We start from the raw sequence: 21,494 nt of genomic DNA, 5'->3' as shown, positions 1-21,494 counted from the left end.
TTTCCCCATGGTATTTCTCCCTCCCACCCCACCCACCACTGTTCCTCTGATATTCTTGTTAACTGCTGGAATTAGCCTACCTTGCTTGTCACCATGAAAGGTTTTCCTCCTTTCCCCCCCCTGCTGCTGGTGATGGCTTATCTTAAGTGATCACTCTCCTTACAGTGTGTATGATAAACCCATTGTTTCATGTTCTCTGTGTGTGTGTGTATATAAATCTCTCCTCTGTTTTTTCCACCAAATGCATCCGATGAAGTGAGCTGTAGCTCACGAAAGCTTATGCTCTAATAAATTTGTTAGTCTCTAAGGTGCCACAAGTACTCCTTTTCTTTTTACATTAAGAAGAAATTTCTGAAGTTAAATGGATGTTAGATGAAATCCACTATCTTTTTTTCTTCTATACCACATAGATTTCTGCTACTTATCTGACTGGTGATAGGACTGATGCTGAGGCTTCAAAAATCTATATACAGCTGTCAAAAAAAGATCCTCAAATAAAACTTCTTTATGTTACTCCAGAGAAGGTTTGTATTTATCTTAAAAGTGAAAAGTGTCATCAAGGCAACAAAACAAAGATTTTTACTAGTAAAAATTATTTTTACAAAACATTTTTAATATAGCTAAATTTAAAAAAAAAATGCAACAAACATCTATCAGGAAACAACAAAAAAAATCATTACAAAGGGATAAGCTAACATCTTTAGATAATTCTGTGAGATGCTGTCTGTTCATAACTAATATGAACCAAAGAACAGCCCAAACAAAGCACAACCAAGTAAGTGGTGAAATTTGAAATGAAAGACTGCCATGTTAATAATCCTTTCTAGAATGTATACCAGTCTGTCTTCCCAGATGGTTGATGTAGAGTAACGTGTTATAAGTGTAACAGATCTAGGAGCTGCACTCTCATTTTCAGCCAAAATTCATATGGCTGTTTTGAGAGAGATTACAGGGGCAAAACAATAATTGTTGTTCACCCAGTCAAAGTAATTGGTTGCGGATCAATATCAAAGGAACTATTCTGCTGCATTAATTTCCTACTGTAAAAATCGTCAATATGAAATGCTGTTTCTTTGATTATTCCTTGAAAGCCTTCTGGGGGAGCTGTTTAGTGGTGGAGAGCTCATGCTAATGAGTCTTTCCTCCCCCCAAGTAACTTTTGCATTTGATTTGGTCAGAAATAGACTCTTTAAATGGCCAATCACAGAAACCTGTGGGATTCCCTAACGTTGCTTGTCAAAACAGAATTTTGGCTTGATAAAAAAATAAGGATTTTTAGTTCCACATCAGTTTCCTAGTTGTTCATGAAAATCGGTCTAGAATGATGACCATTAAAGACTGCTTTAAAGGTTCTATAGGCAGTTTAAAAAAAAAACAAACAAAAAACAAAAAACCAAGCCACTTCTCTACAGAATCCTTAGTTTCATAATCTCTTAATTAAATAGGGTGGTGATTATTGTTAGGGGGCTTATTCCTTCACCCACTTACTTCCCTGGTCCTTCTCGCATAAACAGAGAGGAACAATACCCGAAGTCCAAAGGTGCAAACAATTCGATGTTTATTGGGGTGAACTTCCAGCAAGCATGATTCCAGTTTCCTTCCTTAGTGTCCCCCTTCCCAGCTCTGACACCACAGAGCCTTACACCTGTGTCCCTGTTCCCATTTCTGCCCTTAGCCAAACATGATTCCAATTTCCCCACCCCTATTCCCTGTTCCCATTTCCCCCACCCTTACTTCCTGATTGACTGCAGACTATATAGTAAAACTTGAGTTCTGCTTAGCTATACCTTAACCAATCATTTTCCTGAAATTTAACTAACCAATCCTAACATATTATAACATGATTATGTAACCAATTATATCCCACCATCTTAGTTATACCCAGCAAAATTAATTATACAGCAGACAGAAACAATCAGAGAACCAGATAGAGACCATGCAAATAAACAATAGCAAAGTGGGAACTATAATGACAAAACAATACAGAAGTGAGGATTTCACATCCCAGCTATTGATAAGTGAGTTCTTGCCAGACAGGATGCTATCAAACTAAGTTTCCTTTTACATCTTCTAGGCACTTCCCTTTCTCTGGAGGCAATAGGCATGATCAGGACTGGATTGTATCCTAATAGCTCAATAGCACCTTATTTCAATGTGACTAGTTTGGAATGTGAGGAGGTGACCGGTCGCTTCCCAGCGTATGGCTGCCTCTGCTGCTTAGCCAAAGGCCTTAGCCTAAGCACAGGGCCTCAGACTGTCACAGTAAGAGAAGGCTTTTACACTGGCAGACAGTGATTTTGATTGTTTCTTTTATACCTCTATAACTAGCCAAGTGATAAGAATACACCTAAATTCTTAGAGTATAGGCCTTTGCAGACAGGCCTGAATATCTATATCCTAACAATTATGTTTTAATGTTTTTCTGTTAAAAACACTTGGTGGTGGGTCTACCTAGGTTTGTTCAAGTGGCAGACTGATTTCAGCCCTGAAAAATCTGTATGAGAGGGACCTTTTGGCACGTTTCGTTATTGATGAAGCGCACTGTGTCAGTCAGGTAGATTACCTATTGATTTTTATTTTGAAATATCCACAATTTCAAAATAGTTGGAAAACTTTATTCAGTAGAGTGTGAAAAGGTTAATTTTGTTTTTTAAACTAGTGGGGCCATGATTTTCGTCAAGACTATAAACGGCTGAACATGCTTCGCCAGAAGTTTCGCTCTGTTCCTATGATGGCTCTTACTGCAACTGCTAATCCCAGAGTACAAAAGGATATTCTAAATCAACTTGAGATGCTAAAACCACAGGTGTAAGTTGTTTGGAAGTATTAAGAAAAGATTGTGTAAATTGCACTTCTTTTCTAGGCAGAAAAATTTTCACTTTCAATTTAAGAAATGAACTTGTGTTAATCCCTACTCAGTCACCTGAAAAATATAGATATTTGTATCCAATTTAATGTGATGGAGTACATGGAATTTAAAATCCATTAAATACAAAAAGGGTTAAAAATGAAGAGCAGACTTCCCAAATTTCTTTCCCCACTTGGGGAGAACAACTCTTCACTCAGGAAAGTGTCATGAAGTTTTCTTTATCATTGAAAGGATGGGAGGGTTAATTGTAATTTTTGGGGCTGGCAAATTGTCATGAAAACCTTGCAAAGCTGGTAAAGAATATGATCTGTAGTGCTTAGTGGGAAAATTCCAAAGCTTGAGTATGGCAAGGATTTTTTAATGTGGCAAACAGTGCAACTAAGGTATCAAATTAAATCTGGATGCAATTTGCATGCAATAGCAAAACTGAAGTAATTTTGTCCTCCTCAGACCTAGTGACTTCAAAGGGACTACCTGTGAAGTAAGGTGCTACTCAGGGTGAATAATCTGATCCATAGTTCTTTAGCATCAGACCTGGTAAATTTCTATTGCTCTTGGAAACTGTGATGATCTGTTGTTAAGAAACAGATATGCTTCGGTGCATGCATTTGATAGGTTTTGGAGCTAGAAACCATTACAAACTCTGTTACTAGTTTCAGAGTAGCAGCCGCGTTAGTCTGTATTCGCAAAAAGAAAAGGAGTACCCGTGGCACCTTAGAGACTAACAAATTTATTAGAGCATAAGCTTTCGTGAGCTACAGCTCACTTCATCGGATGCATTTGCATCCGATGAAGTGAGCTGTAGCTCACGAAAGCTTATGCTCTAATAAATTTGTTAGTCTCTAAGGTGCCACGGGTACTCCTTTTCTTTCTGTTACTAGTGTACATCAGGCTTCACAAATAGATAAATCAGGTGTCACTTTAAATAGTGCAGAAAGATTTGGTATTTTAACAATCAAATGATAGATTTGATGTGGACATTTGGGCTTTTTTATGGTTGACATGAACCTATCATAATTTTGTGAACATGTAAAAGAAATGTCATCTATTGTAGTTCATACCCTGAAGAACGCATGTAACAATTCTCATATTATAAGCATGTCAGGATTTAAAAGGGAAAAATTAAGGTAGGTAAATTTCACTTTTCACCATATAGTGCATGTGTTCTGTCTCTGAGCACATCTGTCCTGCTGGTTTATGTACTGCAGAGAGTAGGCCTGCTTTCCCAGCCATACGATGAACACAACAACACTACCATTTACCGAAGTGATCCCAGATCCAAAAGGTGAGGAAAATCAATCCCAACAGGGCCAGGTAGAATGAAAAAAGACCCCCTATTCAGAGGTTTAGGGGAGGAAGTAGTCGTTAATCTGAATTTGGAGTCCTTCCAGACAATTCCTATCCTATGGAGATTACTACATAGTGTAAAATTGTGCAATACCAGGGTCACTCATTAATATCCTGGATTCAAAATTATGTTCTCAATGACAATCTAGTCTCATTTGCTTTGACCTTTTACTCTGAAGACTTGTAGCACCTCTTTTTTAAAAATATACTATGTATATGATGCTAATGTACTTTGGACATTATGTTTTAGGTTTACTATGAGCTTTAACAGGCATAACTTGAAATATGATGTATTGCCCAAAAAGCCAAAAAGGGTGGCATTGGACTGCTTGGAATGGATCAAAAAATATCATCCGTGTGAGTACTGAATTTTCTCGTGATGGATGTGCTCATATACATTTGAATGAATTACAGTTCTTGTATAAGGCAGTAGTGGGTACATAAAATCCTACTCTCCTGTGCCTTTTGAGAGTACTGGTTAAATGTAGAAGAACAAAATGCTGGAGGCAGAGTAATTTAGTTCTTTGATGCCAAGACTTAAGTTTAATCAGTGGGACACATTAAAATAGGGGTTCCTGTTGGGAATGAATAGGAAAAAGGGATGGCAGGGACTTGTAGGTTAAAATATCTAAATAAGAAAATTGCCTTTGCCATGCAAACGTTTGATTTTTTTTAGCAAACTCTTAAAATGGATTTTATTAAAGCTGGGTTGACTGAGAAGGCTGTTGATCCTTATGAAACAGAAGAACCTACATTCCAGCATAAACTTTCTCTTTATATTCACAGATGACTCTGGAATAATTTACTGCCTCTCGCGGCAGGACTGTAACAAAACCGCTGAAATTCTACAGGAAAAGGGTCTTGCTGCACTTGCCTATCATGCTGGCCTCAGTGACTCTGTTAGAGATCTTGTACAACGAAAATGGATTAATCAGGATGGGTGTCAGGTAAAAAGGAAAAACAAATGAGAAGGTTAATAGAGATTCTACAGGAAGAAGTGGGACTCTCACAAAAACACAAAGTGTAAACTAGAGCAAGATGCACATAAAAAATGAAACCAAAGATGATATAAAAATCTTACATGACTAGACATGGAATTAAATAATTGCAGAATAGAGTCAGAAAACAGTTGCTAGCCCTTCTGTAGGGGAAATGCTAATGTCAGCATTGCATTTACATGGAATATTTATAAGCAACAGTAATAAATATTATACTTAAGAATTTTACCGAAGTTAAGAACTTGAGGCCTTGTCGTACTGCTGTGAGGTAAGGCACTCTTTCACAGGTGGAGAAAATAAGGCACAAAGTCGTTAACTATTTTTGCACAAGGTCACACAGCAAGTTTATGGCAGAGCAGGAGCTAGAACTCGGATCTTCTCTCAGTTCTGTGCTCTAACCACTAGACTCTTTCTGGGAAAGTAGCTGACGTTTGTAAATATAAATGTTTTGACTGAATGTGTCTTACTCCTCTTGGGATACACCAAAATTAATTTTGCATTCAATACAGGATCATATTAGGAGGGCTGTACCAAATTCACAGCCATGAAAAATGCGTCATGGACTGTGAAATCTGGTCTCCCTCCCCCCCACCTGTGAAATCTGATCTTTTGTGTGCTATTACCCTATACTCTACAGATTTCATGGGAGACCAGCGTTTCTCAAATTGGGGGTACAGACTCAAAAGGGAGTTGTGGGGGGGGAGGGTAACTTTAGAGGAGTCGCAGTATTGCCACCTTTACTTCTGTGCTGCCTTCAGAGCTTGGCAACTGGACAGCGGCAGTTGCTGGCTGGGTGCCCAGCTCTGAAGGCGGCACTCTGCCAGCAGCAGTGCAGAAGAAAGGGTGGCAATACCATACCGTGACCCCCCTGCAACTCTCTTTTTTTTTTTTTTCGGGGGGGGGGGTTAGGACCCATACAAATTACCGCACCGTGAAATTTCAGATTTAAATAGCTGAAATCATGAAATCTACAATTTTTAAAATCCTATGACCATGAAATGGACTAAAATGGACTCTGAATTTGGTAGGGCCCTATATATGAATGATCACAATACGTTCATAGTGTAAAGTGCTGTATGAATAGCTTGCATAGCTTTATGATTGTATAATAATTTATGGCTCTTATTCCAGGTCATATGTGCAACAATTGCTTTTGGCATGGGAATTGATAAACCAGATGTACGCTATGTTGTTCATGCATCTCTCCCTAAATCTATGGAAGGTTATTATCAAGAATCTGGCAGAGCTGGACGAGATGGTGAAGTTTCTCACTGTGTGCTTTTCTATAGTTACAGTGATGTAACCAGGCTTAGAAGGCTAATACAAAGTAAGCAAAGGCTCCCATCTCTGATATATCAAATGTTATGAAAGGAAATAAGTAATTCAGTCAGTGTTAAGTTTTTGTCCTGTTCTATTTACATATTAGTTTGCTTTCTAAAGATCTTCAGAATGCCAGATAATGCTGGACTGAGTCACTGTAGATGCAGGGTCCCCCCAGCATGCTTTCATTGTTCCCCTCTCTGAAAATTTTCTTTACCTATACCTTAGTTTTAGTTTAAAAACCCAACCAAAGTATTCATTTTGCAGAATTTCCAAACTTCTACTTCTGAGCAGATACTGAGACCATTTCTGTGGCTTGCTTTCTCCCCCATGTTCTTAAATTCTTAAAAGTGGAATGAGATGTCTTGACCGGCTTAGAATGTATATTTTGCCTAGGTAGCTGATGACTTTTATCTAAGTGCTTGAGGTAATTTGTTTGATGACTTTATGTAATGGCTTTAGCCTTTCTGTACATTGTGTAACAAATAAAATGAATGCATCCCTTTTATTTCAGTGGAAAAAGATGGAAACAGTCAAACAAGAAAAACCCACTTTGACAACCTTTACAGTATGGTTCATTACTGTGAGAATGTACATGAATGCCGGAGAATACAGCTTTTGGCTTACTTTGGGGAAACTGGTTTTAATCTTAACTTTTGTAAGGAACAGCCAGAAGTAACTTGTGACAACTGCTGTAGAAAGAAGGTAAAAAATTACATCATCTGTACATTTCAGCTCTTAAAATTGTGGGGTGTTTTTCTTAAGGTTGGTAAAAAAAACAAACAAACAAACAAAAAAAAGCCTTGATAATATATTCTAGAAGGCAGTACAGAGATGCTGAGTGAGATCCTTCATGCCCAGTGATACCAAGTGTTTTGAGTTGGTCCCTAGGTGTAACCTAGGACAGACTTACACTAGCTGCATGTGGACCCCAGGAACTGTTGGGGCAGCTGGGGACTGGGAAGTTTAACGATACCCTCCAACACCTCTTTTCTCCCAGCCACGCCTACTGTGCCAGAAGAAGTTGGCACAGAACTCACTGTGGTGGCTATGCCAGCTAGGAATTCTCCCCACAGGTGGAATCCTCCAGCTACCATCTAAGAGGGCTTGAAGGCAGCTTTGTGCTGCCAGAGGAGCACAAAGCTGCCACATCATAATGGATACTAATTTGGAATGGATTGGGTAGGAGCGGGTTTGCAGTCTCCTCAGGTCAAGCACTGTTGACCAACAGATTGCTAGTGTGAACAGGAGTAAAACAAAAGGGTTGATGGATATCTTAAACCCACCATTTTTTCCAGCTTTGCAGGCCAATCAAGCATCTATCGATATTTTGATTTAAATATCTGGTGCTTCTAATAATTCATTAGATGACATTTTCAAATAAATATTACAATTTTAATAATAAACCCACAAAATAATGGCTAGGTTTAATTCATATATATTGACCTACTTACCTATTACTCATATTTTCCTTTATCTGAATTAACTTTTAAAAAGGTATTCAATTGCAGTATAAATTACTGTGTTCAAGAAAAATTAAAAAATAGTTTTTAAGTGCCTTAGAAAGGAAGTCCTGTTACCTTAAGAAAAAACTAATTGGTGGGAAAAAGTGCAGGAGGACTTTTTTCTCCACCAAATGTAAGATTCTTTAAGTCTGCTGATTGAATTTAGTACACCTAGTTTTTAAACTGCGGAGGACTTCAAATACTAATCCCCATAATACCTCAAGGTAGGTAAGTATGATACCATTTTATAGATGGTGAAACTAAGGCAGAAAGGTGTTTGTTTCCACAGTGAGTCAATATTACAGTCCAAAGGACTTTATTTCTTAATCCTATGCTCAGAGCACTACCCCACATTCTTCTCAGTTTTAAACCAATGATAATGTTGAATAAAATAATGTAGATTCTACATAGTATATTATCATTTGGATGCACTAGAATTTATGCATCCAACTCTCATTACTGTTGAGTTGAGTAAATCCTATATGGATATTTTTAAAGTTAGTTAACTTGATTAACACAATACTCAAACAGTACTCTTGCAGTTTGAGTGTATAAACTCTGTTAAACCAAATAGAGTCATAGAATCGTAGGACTGGAAGAGACTTTGAGAAGTCTTCTAGTCCAGTCCCCTGCACTTATGGCAGGACTAAGAATTCTCTAGATCATTCCTGAGAGGTGTTTGGAGATTTTTAAGAGCAGATTAGACAATGACAGAGATTCCACAACCTCCCTAAGCAATTCATTCCAGTGTTTAACCACCCTGACAATTAGGAAATGTTTCCTAATGTCCAACCTAAATTGTCCCTGCTGCAATTTAAGCCCATTGCTTCTTGTCTTATCCTCAGAGGTTAAGGAGAACAATTTTTCTCCCTCCTCCTCTTTTATGTACTTGAAGGCTGTTATCATGTCCCCTTGCAGTCTTCTTTTCCAGACTAACCAAACCCAATATTTTCAATCTTCCCTCATAGGTCATGTTTTCTAGACCTTTAATCATTTTTGTTGCTCTTCTCTGGACTTTCTCCAATTTGTCCACATCTTTCCTGAAATGTGGCCCCCAGAACTGGACACAATACTTCAATTGAGGCCTAATCTGTGTGGAGTAGAGTGGAAGAATTATTTTTCGTGTCTTGTTTACAGCACTCCTGCTAATACATCCCAGAATTATGTTTTGTTTTGGTTTTTTTGCAACAGCATTACACTATTGACTCATCTTTAGCTTGTGATCCACTATGACCCCCAGATCCCTTTTTGCAGTACTCCTTCCTTGGCAATCATTTCCCATTTTGTATGTGTGCAACTGATTGTTCCTTCCTAAATGAAGTATCTTGCATTTGTCCTTTCTGAATTTCATCCTATTTATTTTACACCATTTCTACAGTTTGTCCAGATCATTTTGAATTTTCATCTTATCCTCTAAAGCACTTGCAACCCCTTCCAGCTTGGTATTGTCTGCAAACTTTATATGTGTACTCTCTATGCCATCCATCTAAATTAATCAATGAAGATACTGAACAGAACTGGACCCAGAACTAATCCCTGTGGGACTCCACTTGATATGCCCTTCCATCTTGACTGCGAACCACCAATAACTAATCTCTGGGAACGGTTTTCCAACCAGTTATGCACCCATTTTACGGTAGCTCCATTTAGGTTGTATTTTCCTAGTTTGTTTATGAGAAGGTCATGCAAGACAGTATCAGAAACCTTACAAAAGTCAAGATATACCACAACTACCACTTCCCCCCCATCCACAAAACTTATTGCCCTATCAAAGAACGCTATTAGGTTGGTTTGCCATGATTTGTTCTGGGCAAATCCATGCTGACTGTTACTTATCACCTTATTATCTTCTAGGTGTTTGCAAATCGATTGCTTAATTATTTGCTCCATTATCTTTCTGGGTACTGAAGTTAAGCTGACTGGTCTGTAATTCCCTGGGTTGTCCTTATTCCCCTTTTCATAGATTGGCACTATATTTGCCCTTTTCCAGTCTTCTGGAATTCCATATCAATTTTGTACAACAATAAAATTGCTTTGAAATATCTGTTCTTTAACTTTATTGATCCTTTTACATTTTCAAAGGATTATTTTCTAACCTAAAATTCCCATGGCAATGGCATATCAATGTAAATAGGCAATAACTAATCTGTATGTGGATCAGAATTAATTTATGATTTGAAAAAGCCTAGCAGTGAGAAACAAAGTTGTCAGTAGCAAATGGTATTAGTTACAATGGAAACAAATCTTTCTAATCAAATCTATTGTGATAGGATTACAAATCAAGAAATGTGACGGATGAAGTGAAAAGTATTATAAGATTTGTTCAAGAGCATTGTGGACAAATGGGAAGAAGAAACGCAGGTTCTGGAAGGTATACGTTGAACATGATGATTGACATTTTCTTGGGTAAGTTCTGTTCTACTGCTCAAATATTTGTTGTAGGCTGTATGCCAGAGGGCCCATAAACTACGGGCAGAAACTAGAAACAAGATATATACCAATAGGGTTCCTTTCTGAGAGTAATCCATATGGCATGTGTTCTAGGATAAATAAAAACCCTAACCTTAACTGGACTATACAGTGTAGATAAAATGATAATTATTGTAAGTCTTCAAGCTTCTGCCACTTGTTCAGATTTTTGTGAATGGGCTGTGCAAATGGCTCCATAGCCTTCTACAGTTGTGTAACTTACTGGCTTGGTTATTAGACCAATTTTGTTATTACTAAACAGGTACGAAAAGTGCTAGGATTCAGTCCGGTATATTTGGGAAGGGAGCTGCCTACTCACGACATAATGTGGAAAGGCTGTTTAGAAAGCTGGTACTGGATAAGATTCTTGAGGAAGAATTGTATATCACTGCTACCGAGCAAGCAGTAGCGTATGTAGCAGTAGGAGAGAAAGCACAGACTGTCCTAGATGGATATCTACAGGTGTGTAACAAATTTACTTTTTCTTTAATTCTACAATGGTGTTTCCTCCTTAAATTAAAATTAAACTGATGTTGCTCTTCTCTGCTTTAAGAACATGCTTTGAATTTACATTGAGTGCCAGGACAGCTTAAAAACAAAAATAACTATATTTCTATAATCTCATTTATTCAATAATATCAGGATTTTTGAACCATTAGTTAAACTTTACAAAACTCTGGTGAGTTGTCAAGGGTACTAGTATAACCTACTTGTAGGTAATGGAAACTGAGGAACAGAAATTACTTGTCACCTGTAGGAAATAGTATGCAGTAGGTCTGGTTTCCAGTCCAATGCTCTAACCAAGCACTTTTCAAGTGGTAGGGCATGACTCAAAAAAGTGGTTCATGAGGGGGCATCAACTGGGTTACACCCCACAAGGGGAGAAACAAAACTGGCAAAATCCTGTGATCCCTAGGACTCGAAAGGAGCTAGTTAAGTGGAGGAAAAAAGCAATTCTCTCCTTTCCTTGAGGCTGTTTCTGCCTTGCTCCTTTCTCTTCTAACCCCAGTCCATCTGCAGCTCCTCAGCCCTCTTCACCAGCCAGTGTTAAGCTCCAAGGAAAGCTGCACTACAAGAGGCTGCATAGCCAGCGCACTGGTAACTCCCCTTTCAGAGCAGTCCTGTGTAGGTAGGGGTAAAAGAGAGAAGCCACTTTAAGCAGCTAGCCCTCAACAATACTCCCACCAGCTCCATCAGCCCCCACCCAAACTTGCTGTGTGTTTTTTTTGTTTTTTTCCTGTTTTTTGTGAACTGTCCCACAATCCTTTTTAAAAGGATTGTGCCTAGTAACCACGTGGCTTTGGGATCCCTGGTGAAAAACCCCATACACATAAAAAGGATCTTGTATAGAGGAGTTGTTCTTGTTGGGTAAACAGTTACCTTAAGTCAATAACGAATGTTGTTTTTAAAAAAAACAACAACAAAAAATTTCAGTTTTAATACCTGTTTTTACTGGTTAAAGGCCAGATATCTGCTGTTCAGCTGCTCTGGAATTTCTCTCATATAGATTAATTACTTATTTAATTTCTCATTTTAACAGGTGGAGTTTTATGAAACTGAGAATGCCAGCAGTATTCGAAAGCAAAGGGCTTCCGTGACAAAAATGTCACAACGGGAAGAGATGGTTAAAAAATGTCTTGTGGAACTTACAGATGTTTGCAAAACTCTTGGAAAAGTTTTTGCTGTCCATTACTTCAATATTTTTAACACTGCTACACTCAAGAGAATAGCAGGTAATGTTTATCCTCATGACCAAAACTCCTATGGAGGCAGCAGGCTATTTCTGGTTCAGGGCAGGATTCATCCCAGGGTGGGCTTACACTTGGGGTGGGGAGCACGCTTTGTGACAGATTGAAAGCACCCTGATTGACTTCCATCCTTCAGCTTGCTGCTGACAGTAGTGTACATGCTAGGTAACTGGGCGGCGATCTGTTGGAAGAAAGGCATGTGCGCTATTCTGCCCAGATTTCTTTAAACCCCCGTTTCTAAACTGTGCTCTGATGGGCATGATTAAGTGCTATTTGTCTACTGCATATTAAGCTCTATAATGGAGCTGTTAAGAGTATTTAAGATTTTCTCTGATTCGCTTTGTTCCTTGTTTAGTATATGAATGGGAGTTGGTAGTTCTGACATCCTACTGATTGGCAACATATTGCCCATCTTCAAACAAAATTCCAAAAATACATCTGGTTGTCTGATTCAATCCTGTCTACACTTTATCTGAATTTTAAATCTACAAATGTTCCTTTGGTTTGTTTGTTGTTTTGTTTTGTTTTTTTAAAAAGTGTGCAAAATCTGTTTTTGTCTGATATAAATTTTATCTAATCAAATGTCTTTACATCTGCATACAGAAACCTTGTCTTCTGACTCAGAGGTTTTGCTTCAGATTGATGGTGTTACAGAAGACAAACTGGAAAAGTATGGTGCAGAAATAATTCAAGTCATGCAAAAGTACTCCGAATGGACACTGCCAGGTGTAGTATGCCTTACATCCAAATGGGTGTGCTTTTTATTTAAAAGCCTTTTCTCTGTATGAAGTTACATAAATAAGGGGTCCATGTTAAAATACAGCTTTATGGCCTGTGTTCAAACTTTCATTTTTAAAAATTATGGCTTTTCAGAGCATAGAAACGTCCTTAACTAAGAGGCGGGAGGGGAGGTGGAAGAGGAGAGATTCACTAGCTATCTTAAGAAATAGACAGTGGTGGATAACTGGACTTCAGATGTCCTGGGTAAGAACGAGAGAAGAAAAGTAAGATTGCTCATTTGTTGGCCCACCTTTCATGGCTGGGAATGTAGAGGAGATTTTCAGCCTTGATGTGTATCATGCACTGTATTTTCCCATTCACATCAACTAGTTATGGGCTAGCATTGTAGCATGGGTGAACAAATCACAGGCTAAAGTTCTCCAATGACTCGTGTTGGTCAACTGTAAATGGATGGAAGTCAACTGTAAATCTAGCAGAGAAAAGTGTAACCTGATTCAATGGCTGAAAGTTGAAGCTAGACAAATTCAAGCCAAAAATAAGGCATAAATTATTAGTTCCAGTGGCTAATTACCGTCCCTGCTATTTATCAAGGGTTCTGGTGGATTCTCCATCACTGACAATTTTTAAATCAAGATTGCTCTAGGAATTATTTTGTGGAAGTTGTCCCAGATAATGTCCCAGTTGCATTAGTTTTAACAAAATTTCCATTTGTAGAAGACACTGACTCTTACCAAACTGTGGGCATGGATGCTGGAAAACGTGAGAGTGAGGAGATAGAGGAGACACACACAACTTCTAGCTATTTTTGCAACAGCACAAACAAAGGAAAGAAGAGGAAAAGACCACCATTCTTCAGAGAATCCAAGAAGAAAAAAACAGGTTATGGTGGTAGCCAGCAGTCTCGTTCCAAGGGGTATGTAGTATGTTAATACTTGTAACAGTGGTTTAACCAAAATAGCATGATGATAAAAATACCCACTAGAATGTTGGATTAAGGTTGCTTTAATTTAATGTTGAAGAATATAGTCAATAGGAAATCGGTGAAGGGGGAGAGAGGCATTAGCCCAGCCACATGAAAAACATGGATTTGGAAGTATTTATAACCTCTTTATAAAGTCATTATTGTACAATGGTGAAATTCAGAAGCACATATGACCCCTGTGGAGTCCCTGGATCTGAGAGGTGCTTGTCTTTCTCTGATTTCACACAAGGCTAGAATATGGAGTGCAGAGCAGATGATCTCTTCCTTGCTCTCCAGGCATCCAGGAGGGTAGCAGTGTCAGGAGAAATGCACCCCATGTAGCAGTGGGAAATGGGTTTGAAGCAAGAGATTGATCTTATGCATGACAATACGTTAAGTATTTCTCTCCACCAATCTCATTTTAATCAAGTTAAGGTCCTGGAAGACTTATAACCATCCCATAGAATTACAGTAAACTGAGGGATCCAGGGATTGAAAAAATCTCACATCACACTCACAACTGTTTTCAGATAATGAAAAAAATATTCTAAGCTCGATTCTGTGCCTTCCCTTTGAAATCTCCTTCTGTCCCCTAAAAATGAATGTGGGACAGACGTTCTCCAGTTGTAATTTTCCACCTGGAATCTCGAGTAAATATACCTTTTAAATGCTATACACCTGCCAGAGCCCTGAAATTTAAGTTCATTACTAAACATTAGTTTTGTGGTTTTCAGTACAGTACACAACTGCAGACGTGCCGGTGGGGCAAATGTTCTTGTTTTTCCTTTGTCACTATAATTGGTGACATCTATATTTCCCAAAAGCTCCTATCAAAGATGCATGCTTTGCAGCAGTTTTTAATTCTGATATTAACTTAAAGCAAGCCACAATTTTATTGGCATACCTTTCCACTGTTTTTGAAACTTTTGCAGGCAAGGCAACAGATCGAGCAAAATTTAAAGAGATGCTGTTAGGAATCTTTTGTTAAAATTTTTTTTTTTTTGCTTACTCACTTGGAATTAGTGCTAAAAAATGATTTTGGAAGCTTGAGAATTAGTTTTTTCTTCAGGTTTGTCCTTTTCCATTTGTAAACATTTTGTCTTCCTCCCCCTTCTCTTGTCCACAGCTTCTCATATAAAGCACCCAACAATATAGCTCTGTCTCACTTCCTTATCTGTATACTATTGGTATTGGTAGCATTAAATTGTGTTTCTTAACTTGTGCTCCATTTGTTCACTATGGACACATATATACCGCCCGAACAAGCAACCTTGTAAGTCCTACATACACAATGGCTATTTAAGCATTGATTTATTTCTTGCAACAGCAAGAAGGATTTTGAAATACAGAGGACATTTCCCCCAGAAGTTGGGGCTTAAACTGTATGGTGGTTTGCTGCTTAACTTTTTGGATTAAATGAATTTATTCCGTAACAGCAGTATTTAAAACATTTGACAGAGAAGGTCTGAAGTTAAAATGAATCATGAGGGACACACTTTGCATTTGATATAAACAAGATTAGTGCAAACATGTTGTTTTTACCCAATAAGTTTCCTCTTCGAGATGAGAATCACAGGGGAAAAAACCCTGGATAATGTTAATACATAACAGTTACTTAAGTCTAAAGACACTGGAAACTAAATGTAGGTAATATTAATTTTAGAAAATTAGAAGGAAGCTGAAAAGCACAGAAAAATTGTCTGGCCTCTTTAAGGCATTCAGAGATCCATCTTCAAAACGGATCTTTTCCACTCATACCACAAAGTTCATACCAGTTGCTCCCCCCAAAAAATTTTACCTTAATTGTGCAGTGTCTGCAAAGATTCCAGTCTTCTCCATGCTCTTGGGTAACACATTTGTATTCTGTTTTTATTCTTGAATTGGCAAAAGAAATGATTTCCCACTATTCACAAAGATTACCTATGCCAGTAGTCAGAGGTATTTTTACGTAGCACTAGCACATCTGCATGAACGAACATGCTAGGTTCAGATCAGAAAATAATGAAATTTTACGTGGGAAGAGCAAAGGTTACCTTCTGGTTCATTTGGAGATGTTATTCACACTTACCCTCCTAAAAACTACTGTGTAGTGTTCCAGGCACAAAACATTGTGGCATCCCACCACAGAAGGGGAATAATAAATGGTGGGTGAAATAGTTATAGGGGGAACCGATAGTATAGGTTGTCTAGCACTTTCTATTATAAAGGATTCTTCTGACCTTTTTCTGAGATGCACTCAGACCTTCATTGTTTGCAGCAGCCTTTGATATTTGGCTTGAGCTAGGGAAGTGCCTTTTCTTTGTTCCCTGAAATTCCATTCAACTTTTTGCTGACATATAAATTACTAAAAATTTCCATTTCCCTTCTCCTGTTTACATAGCTCATCATGAGAAAATAACTGACCACAATAACATTCCAAAGTGCTCATCTCACACCACCACCAAATCATCTTTAGCAGATACTATACCTGGGGCTGCCACAGAACATCTGTAATTTTGTGGGGGAAGGGGACTGAGTTGGGATCCTTTGACCCAGCAGATGGCCCTAATAGATCCATAGCCCCCTTTGGGTGCACCTGCCTGAGGCAGAAACTAGGCTGGGTTCTTCCCCATCCCTTCCACATAAATACCTGGCTCCAGTTGCACCATCCCCCCGGATTCACCATATGGAGCAGGAATGCCAAGTCCTGGAGATGAATAGAAGGCTAGGCTGGATTTGACTCCATTCTTCCTGGACCCAGAAGTCCATCCTCCCTCTGGGATGACAGCCTCCTGCTGCCAGTTAAGTTAGCCCTGGAGCTCAAGTGGTAGCAGCCTGTGCTGTAGGTTCATGGTACAAACCCTGATGATGATGGGTGGAGGGGGAGTGGAGAAGAGGAGTGGTGGTTAGTTACACTAGTAAAATTTTTTTTCTTTTAAAATACAATTAGAAAAACACACAGAAAATTACACTAAAAACATCATTTAGGTGGTACGGACAAGCATGTGAAAGTTAGGAGATTTATGGTTATCTATAACATTAATTTTGCCCCGTTGTGCATATGCATTATGGAACAGTCTTAGGTATATGATCATATGCAGTTTTTCCTCAGGATTCCTGCCCATTCAGTGTACAGAATGGACATACAGGAGTGCAGAATTATTGCACAGGCAACCATAGATCTGGCATTTCTTAACGTCTGAGTGCTTGACTTTGCATTTTAAACAACATTCTTTTAACAAGCTTTGTATGCAATTCCTATAAGATCTGTAAATTGCTTTGGTAGCTTTCCTAGAGCAGGGGAATCAAACTCATTTGGAGGAGAGGGCCAAATTCTATAATTAATTATAGTTCTTGAGCCTGGCTATAGAATCAGGACTATATACTCACAATGCAGTGGAACACCCACTGATGTCAGTAGGTGGTTTTCAGAGGGCAAGAAAAGACAATGGCCTGTATGTACTAATTAAATGTTCAGTTATTTATTCAATGCCTTTATTGAGAGAAAATAAGATCCCCTGTAATCCCACTGCTGTTTCTGCCCTCTCTTTTTCTCTCCATCTTTTCTGGATTTCCTCCTCTGCAGGAACTTCCAATTTCCAATCCAGTGAATTTCCTTACCTTTCTATCCTCTAAAATGATCAGTGATTTCAGTATTTAAAGTTGTCACTAAGGTGTCGTCATTTAAAGTTGTTCCACTAATCAGATTAATAGAGGACAAGGGACTTCACCCTTTTGCATGACTGTTTCAGGGTGTCCGCAGACGACATAGCCTATATTACACTTGGTTCACCTTTAAAAGGTTACTTCTGCACCCATGAGTGTTAGAAATTTACTTTTTGTTTTTAAATGAAAGATTAGATTCTGGAGAATATGAACGTGTTTATGCGAGCCACATAAATGCATCATGCAGGTGGATTTGGCACATGGGCCATATATTTGACACTCCTAGATAAAATGTAATATACAGGTTTATGGTATTGGGTATCATGTTGATATGCTAAATCATCCTTTTTTTCCCTCTAAATTTCTAGGGGTTATATCAATAACAAAAAGGTCTCTTCTAACGCCAAAGCCCAGACATCGTCAAGATACAATTCAACATCTTACGGTGCTACAGTCATGCCAGGAACCAGTAGGAAACTGGGGATTATGGCACCACCAAAGCCCAAAACCAGACAATTCCTTAAACCTTCCTACTCACTATTGTAACTACTAGAATGTAAATACTGTATAAAGCTACAAGCTGTCAGCATTTCCATTAACTTCCAGTTTTTCAAATGTATTAAAGCTTTGACATCATACATCTGTACAGTACAAAGAGTGTATTTGTTTAAATAAATGCTTTTAGATAAATGCATCTCTTTATTTGGAACTTCTAATTCTTCCCTGATGCTAAATATTCTTATTATAAAAAGAACATGCTAATTTTGATTGATTATAGTAGTTTAGTGATTAATCATTGTAAGAATGCTCTATTTCTTTGAGAACTGCCTTTCTCTGATTCCACATATGGGATGTATATGACTGTAGATCAAACCTAGTTACCAGCAGTGATGGTTAGAGCCACGAACCTCATTGACCATACTAATAAAGGATGATATCCTTCAGTAGTTCAGGGCCAGCTAGCTGGTCTTGAATGGTTTTCTATACAAAAATCTAGGTTTTAGGATGACTTTCTTAGTTTGAGGTGTTTAGCTTAATTTAGTTTCGGTTTCATAGTCCTGGATATTTCCCCCACATCTCCTGGGTCTAGCAGCCCCTTGGGGCTATTGAAGCATTGCCAGGAGTATGTGTGAAAGCTGCAAGGCTTTATGGTCTGTCAGACACATAGGTGCTGCCTGAGCTAAGGGCATTCTTTGGATCTTACCTGGCTTGTGGTGGTTCCTCCAGAGCTTCAAAACACCCTTCTGTCCTCATGAGCTCTGAACTGCATCAACGTAGGCCCACATCCACGCTTGATAAATTGCACTTTCACCCCTATCAATTTATTTAAATTTATTCATAGATTTTTAAGCCTGGAAGGGACCATTATGACTATCTTGTCTGACCTGCATAACACACGTGAGAGAATTTCACCAACTCCTGCATCAAACCCATAACTTCTAGTTGAGCTATAAACATATCTTTTAGAAAGACAGGCAATCATTTAAAGACTTCAAATGATGGAGAATATACCACATCCCTTTGTAAGTTGTTCCAATGGCTAATTACCCTAACCATTACAAATCTGTGTCTCATTTCTAGCCTAAATTTGTCTAGCTTCAGCTTCAAGCTATTGGCCCTTATTCTTTTGTCTCCTAGCTTTAAAAATCCCTGTCAAATTCTTCTCCCTGAGCAGGTACTTGTAGACCACAGTCAAATCACTTCTTAATCTTATCTTTAAAGAAAATCTAGTTTAACAGTTTCACTGAAGGCAGGTTTTTCAGACTTCTAATCATTGTAGCTCTTTCCTGAACTCTCCAGTTTGTCAGCATAGGCTTCTTCCCATATTAGCATCACTTCAACCGTACTTAATTTGTTGTAGGGACTTCTCTACCTCTCTTAGGCAGTGGGAAAGCATAGAAATTTCCATATCCAAGATTCTCTCTGAGCTGACCAACCACTATAGAAGGTACTGGAGATACTCTTACTATGTCCCTAATGGTCATACATGCATATTGAACAGGAGCAATGAAAAGCTGCAGCTTTACAGACCACCAGAAGTTTCCTAGGTAAAGAATAGTGGCAAGTACCCATTACCTTTTCTAAGATCTCCAAAGAGGAAGGAAAGAATCTACCTAAAGTTGTCCACTTGTGAGATTCTGAAGACAAATCAACAAAATGTTGTGGACTCAAGTTACCAAAATCTCTTGATAAATCTAGGAAAGACATTTTACCTTCCTCTATTACCAGGAGAAGATCTAGTTCATCTACTCTGGGACTAATGCACAAATGTTCTCTGCTCTGTATAATACCAGCTAATGGGCTTCTTCACTTCTGTCACAAAAAGTTTTGTGGAAATTTGTTTATATACTCTCCACTCTTATTTGGCAACCTAGTAACCATGCTGGTAACCTTCTGAGGATAAGAAAAATCTCACCTGATCTCTATTCAACTCCTACATTTTCCTAGTACTGTATGGAGGCAAGTTTTAAATGAGCCTAGCAATGTGCTTTTCATCCCTGCCATGCTATGCTAGTCTGATTAGCTATTACAAGCTTCCCTTAATTACATTTCATCTCATTCTTTTACCTGTTACTTCTCCTCCCCCATTAAACCATTCCTTTCTAATCATTACCGATCACCATAGTATTATATGCTTGCAGAAGCATGTTCCTTTATAACATGACTCCAGCCTGATTTACTGAGTGATGCGTATCAGTCATTGCATAGGATCCATGGCCCTTCAGCTGGTCTTGCCACCAGCCTTCCTGCTAAGGCATGGCTGGGCCTGTTGCCAAGTATGAGGCCTTTCTGGTGCTCTCTCCATGAAGTCACATGGAACAATTTGGATAGTGGGGGTGCTGAGAGCCATTGAACAAAACTAAACCCTGTATACAATGGCCTATGAATGGACTATAAGGTGGGTAGAAAGCTGGCTAGATTGTCGGATTCAATGGGTAGTGATCAATGGCTCCATGTCTAGGTGGCAGCCGGTATCAAGCGGAGTGTCCCAGGGGTCGGTCCTGGGGTAGGTTTTGTTCAACATCTTCATTAATGATCTGGATGATGGGATTAATTGCACCCTCAGCAAGTTTGCAGATGACACTAAACTGGGGGTAGGGATAGGGTCCAGAATGACCTAGACAAATTGGAGGATTGGGCCAAAAGAAATCTGATGAGGTTCAACAAGGACAAGTGAAGAGTCCTGCACTTAGAAAGGCAGAATCCCATGCACCGCTACAGACTAGGGACCGAATGGCTCGGTGGCAGTTCTGCAGGAAGGGACCTGGGCGTTACCGTGGACGAGAAGCTGGCTAGGAGTCAGCGGGGTGCCCTGGTTGCCAAGAAGGCCAACGGCACATTGGGCTGCATTAGTAGGAGCGTTGCCAGCAGACCGAGGGACGTGATTATTCCCCTCTATTCGGCACTGGTGGGGCCACACCTGGAGTACTGTGTCCAGTTTTGGGCCCCCCACTACAAAAAGGGTGTGGACAAATTGGAGAGAGTCCAGCGGAGGGCAGTGACAATGATCAGGGAGCTGGGGCACATGACTTACCAGGAGAGGCTGAGGGAAGTGGATTTATTTAGGCTGCGGAAGAGAAGAGCGAGGGGGGATTCGATAGCAGCCTTCAACTCCCTGGAGGGGGGTTCCAGAGAGGATGGAGCTGGGCCGTTCTCCGTGGCGGCAGATGACAGAACAAGGAGCGATGGTCTCAAGCTGCAGTGGGGGAGGTCTAGGTTGCATATTAGGAAACACTGTTTCAGGAGGAGGGTGCTGAAGCCCTGGAATGGTTCCCTAGGGAGCTGGTGGAATCTCCCTCCTTAGAGGTTTTTAGGGTTTTGACAAAGCCCTGGCTGGGCGGATGGAGGGGGAGGGCGCGGGCACCTAACAGGCGGGGGGCTCAGGGGCCA

The 21,494-nt window shown here is 39.3% G+C and overlaps 1 protein-coding gene across 2 annotated transcripts in view; it reads left to right on the top strand.

Annotated features, from left to right (window-relative positions):
- The window catches only part of BLM (BLM RecQ like helicase), a 49,774-nt gene extending 31,481 nt beyond the window's left edge, over nt 1–18,293 (top strand). For both annotated transcript variants that reach the window (XM_038420165.2, XM_038420166.2), the window contains exons 10-22: nt 411–524; nt 2,456–2,554; nt 2,660–2,808; nt 4,467–4,573; nt 5,003–5,163; nt 6,346–6,541; nt 7,049–7,239; nt 10,310–10,445; nt 10,771–10,970; nt 12,049–12,241; nt 12,860–12,982; nt 13,712–13,910; nt 17,972–18,293. In XM_038420165.2, the coding sequence (XP_038276093.1) occupies nt 411–524; nt 2,456–2,554; nt 2,660–2,808; nt 4,467–4,573; nt 5,003–5,163; nt 6,346–6,541; nt 7,049–7,239; nt 10,310–10,445; nt 10,771–10,970; nt 12,049–12,241; nt 12,860–12,982; nt 13,712–13,910; nt 17,972–18,149 (2,046 nt within the window). In that variant the 3' untranslated portion in view covers nt 18,150–18,293. The remainder of the gene's footprint in view (nt 1–410; nt 525–2,455; nt 2,555–2,659; nt 2,809–4,466; nt 4,574–5,002; nt 5,164–6,345; nt 6,542–7,048; nt 7,240–10,309; nt 10,446–10,770; nt 10,971–12,048; nt 12,242–12,859; nt 12,983–13,711; nt 13,911–17,971) is intronic.
- Nucleotides 18,294–21,494: the final 3,201 nt, after the last annotated feature.

Source organism: Dermochelys coriacea, chromosome 10 (genome assembly GCF_009764565.3).
Source record: "Dermochelys coriacea isolate rDerCor1 chromosome 10, rDerCor1.pri.v4, whole genome shotgun sequence".
NCBI classification, from domain to species: domain Eukaryota; kingdom Metazoa; phylum Chordata; order Testudines; family Dermochelyidae; genus Dermochelys; species Dermochelys coriacea.
Note: the sequence above shows the minus strand (reverse complement) of the source record. Positions and strands in the feature narration are given on the sequence as shown.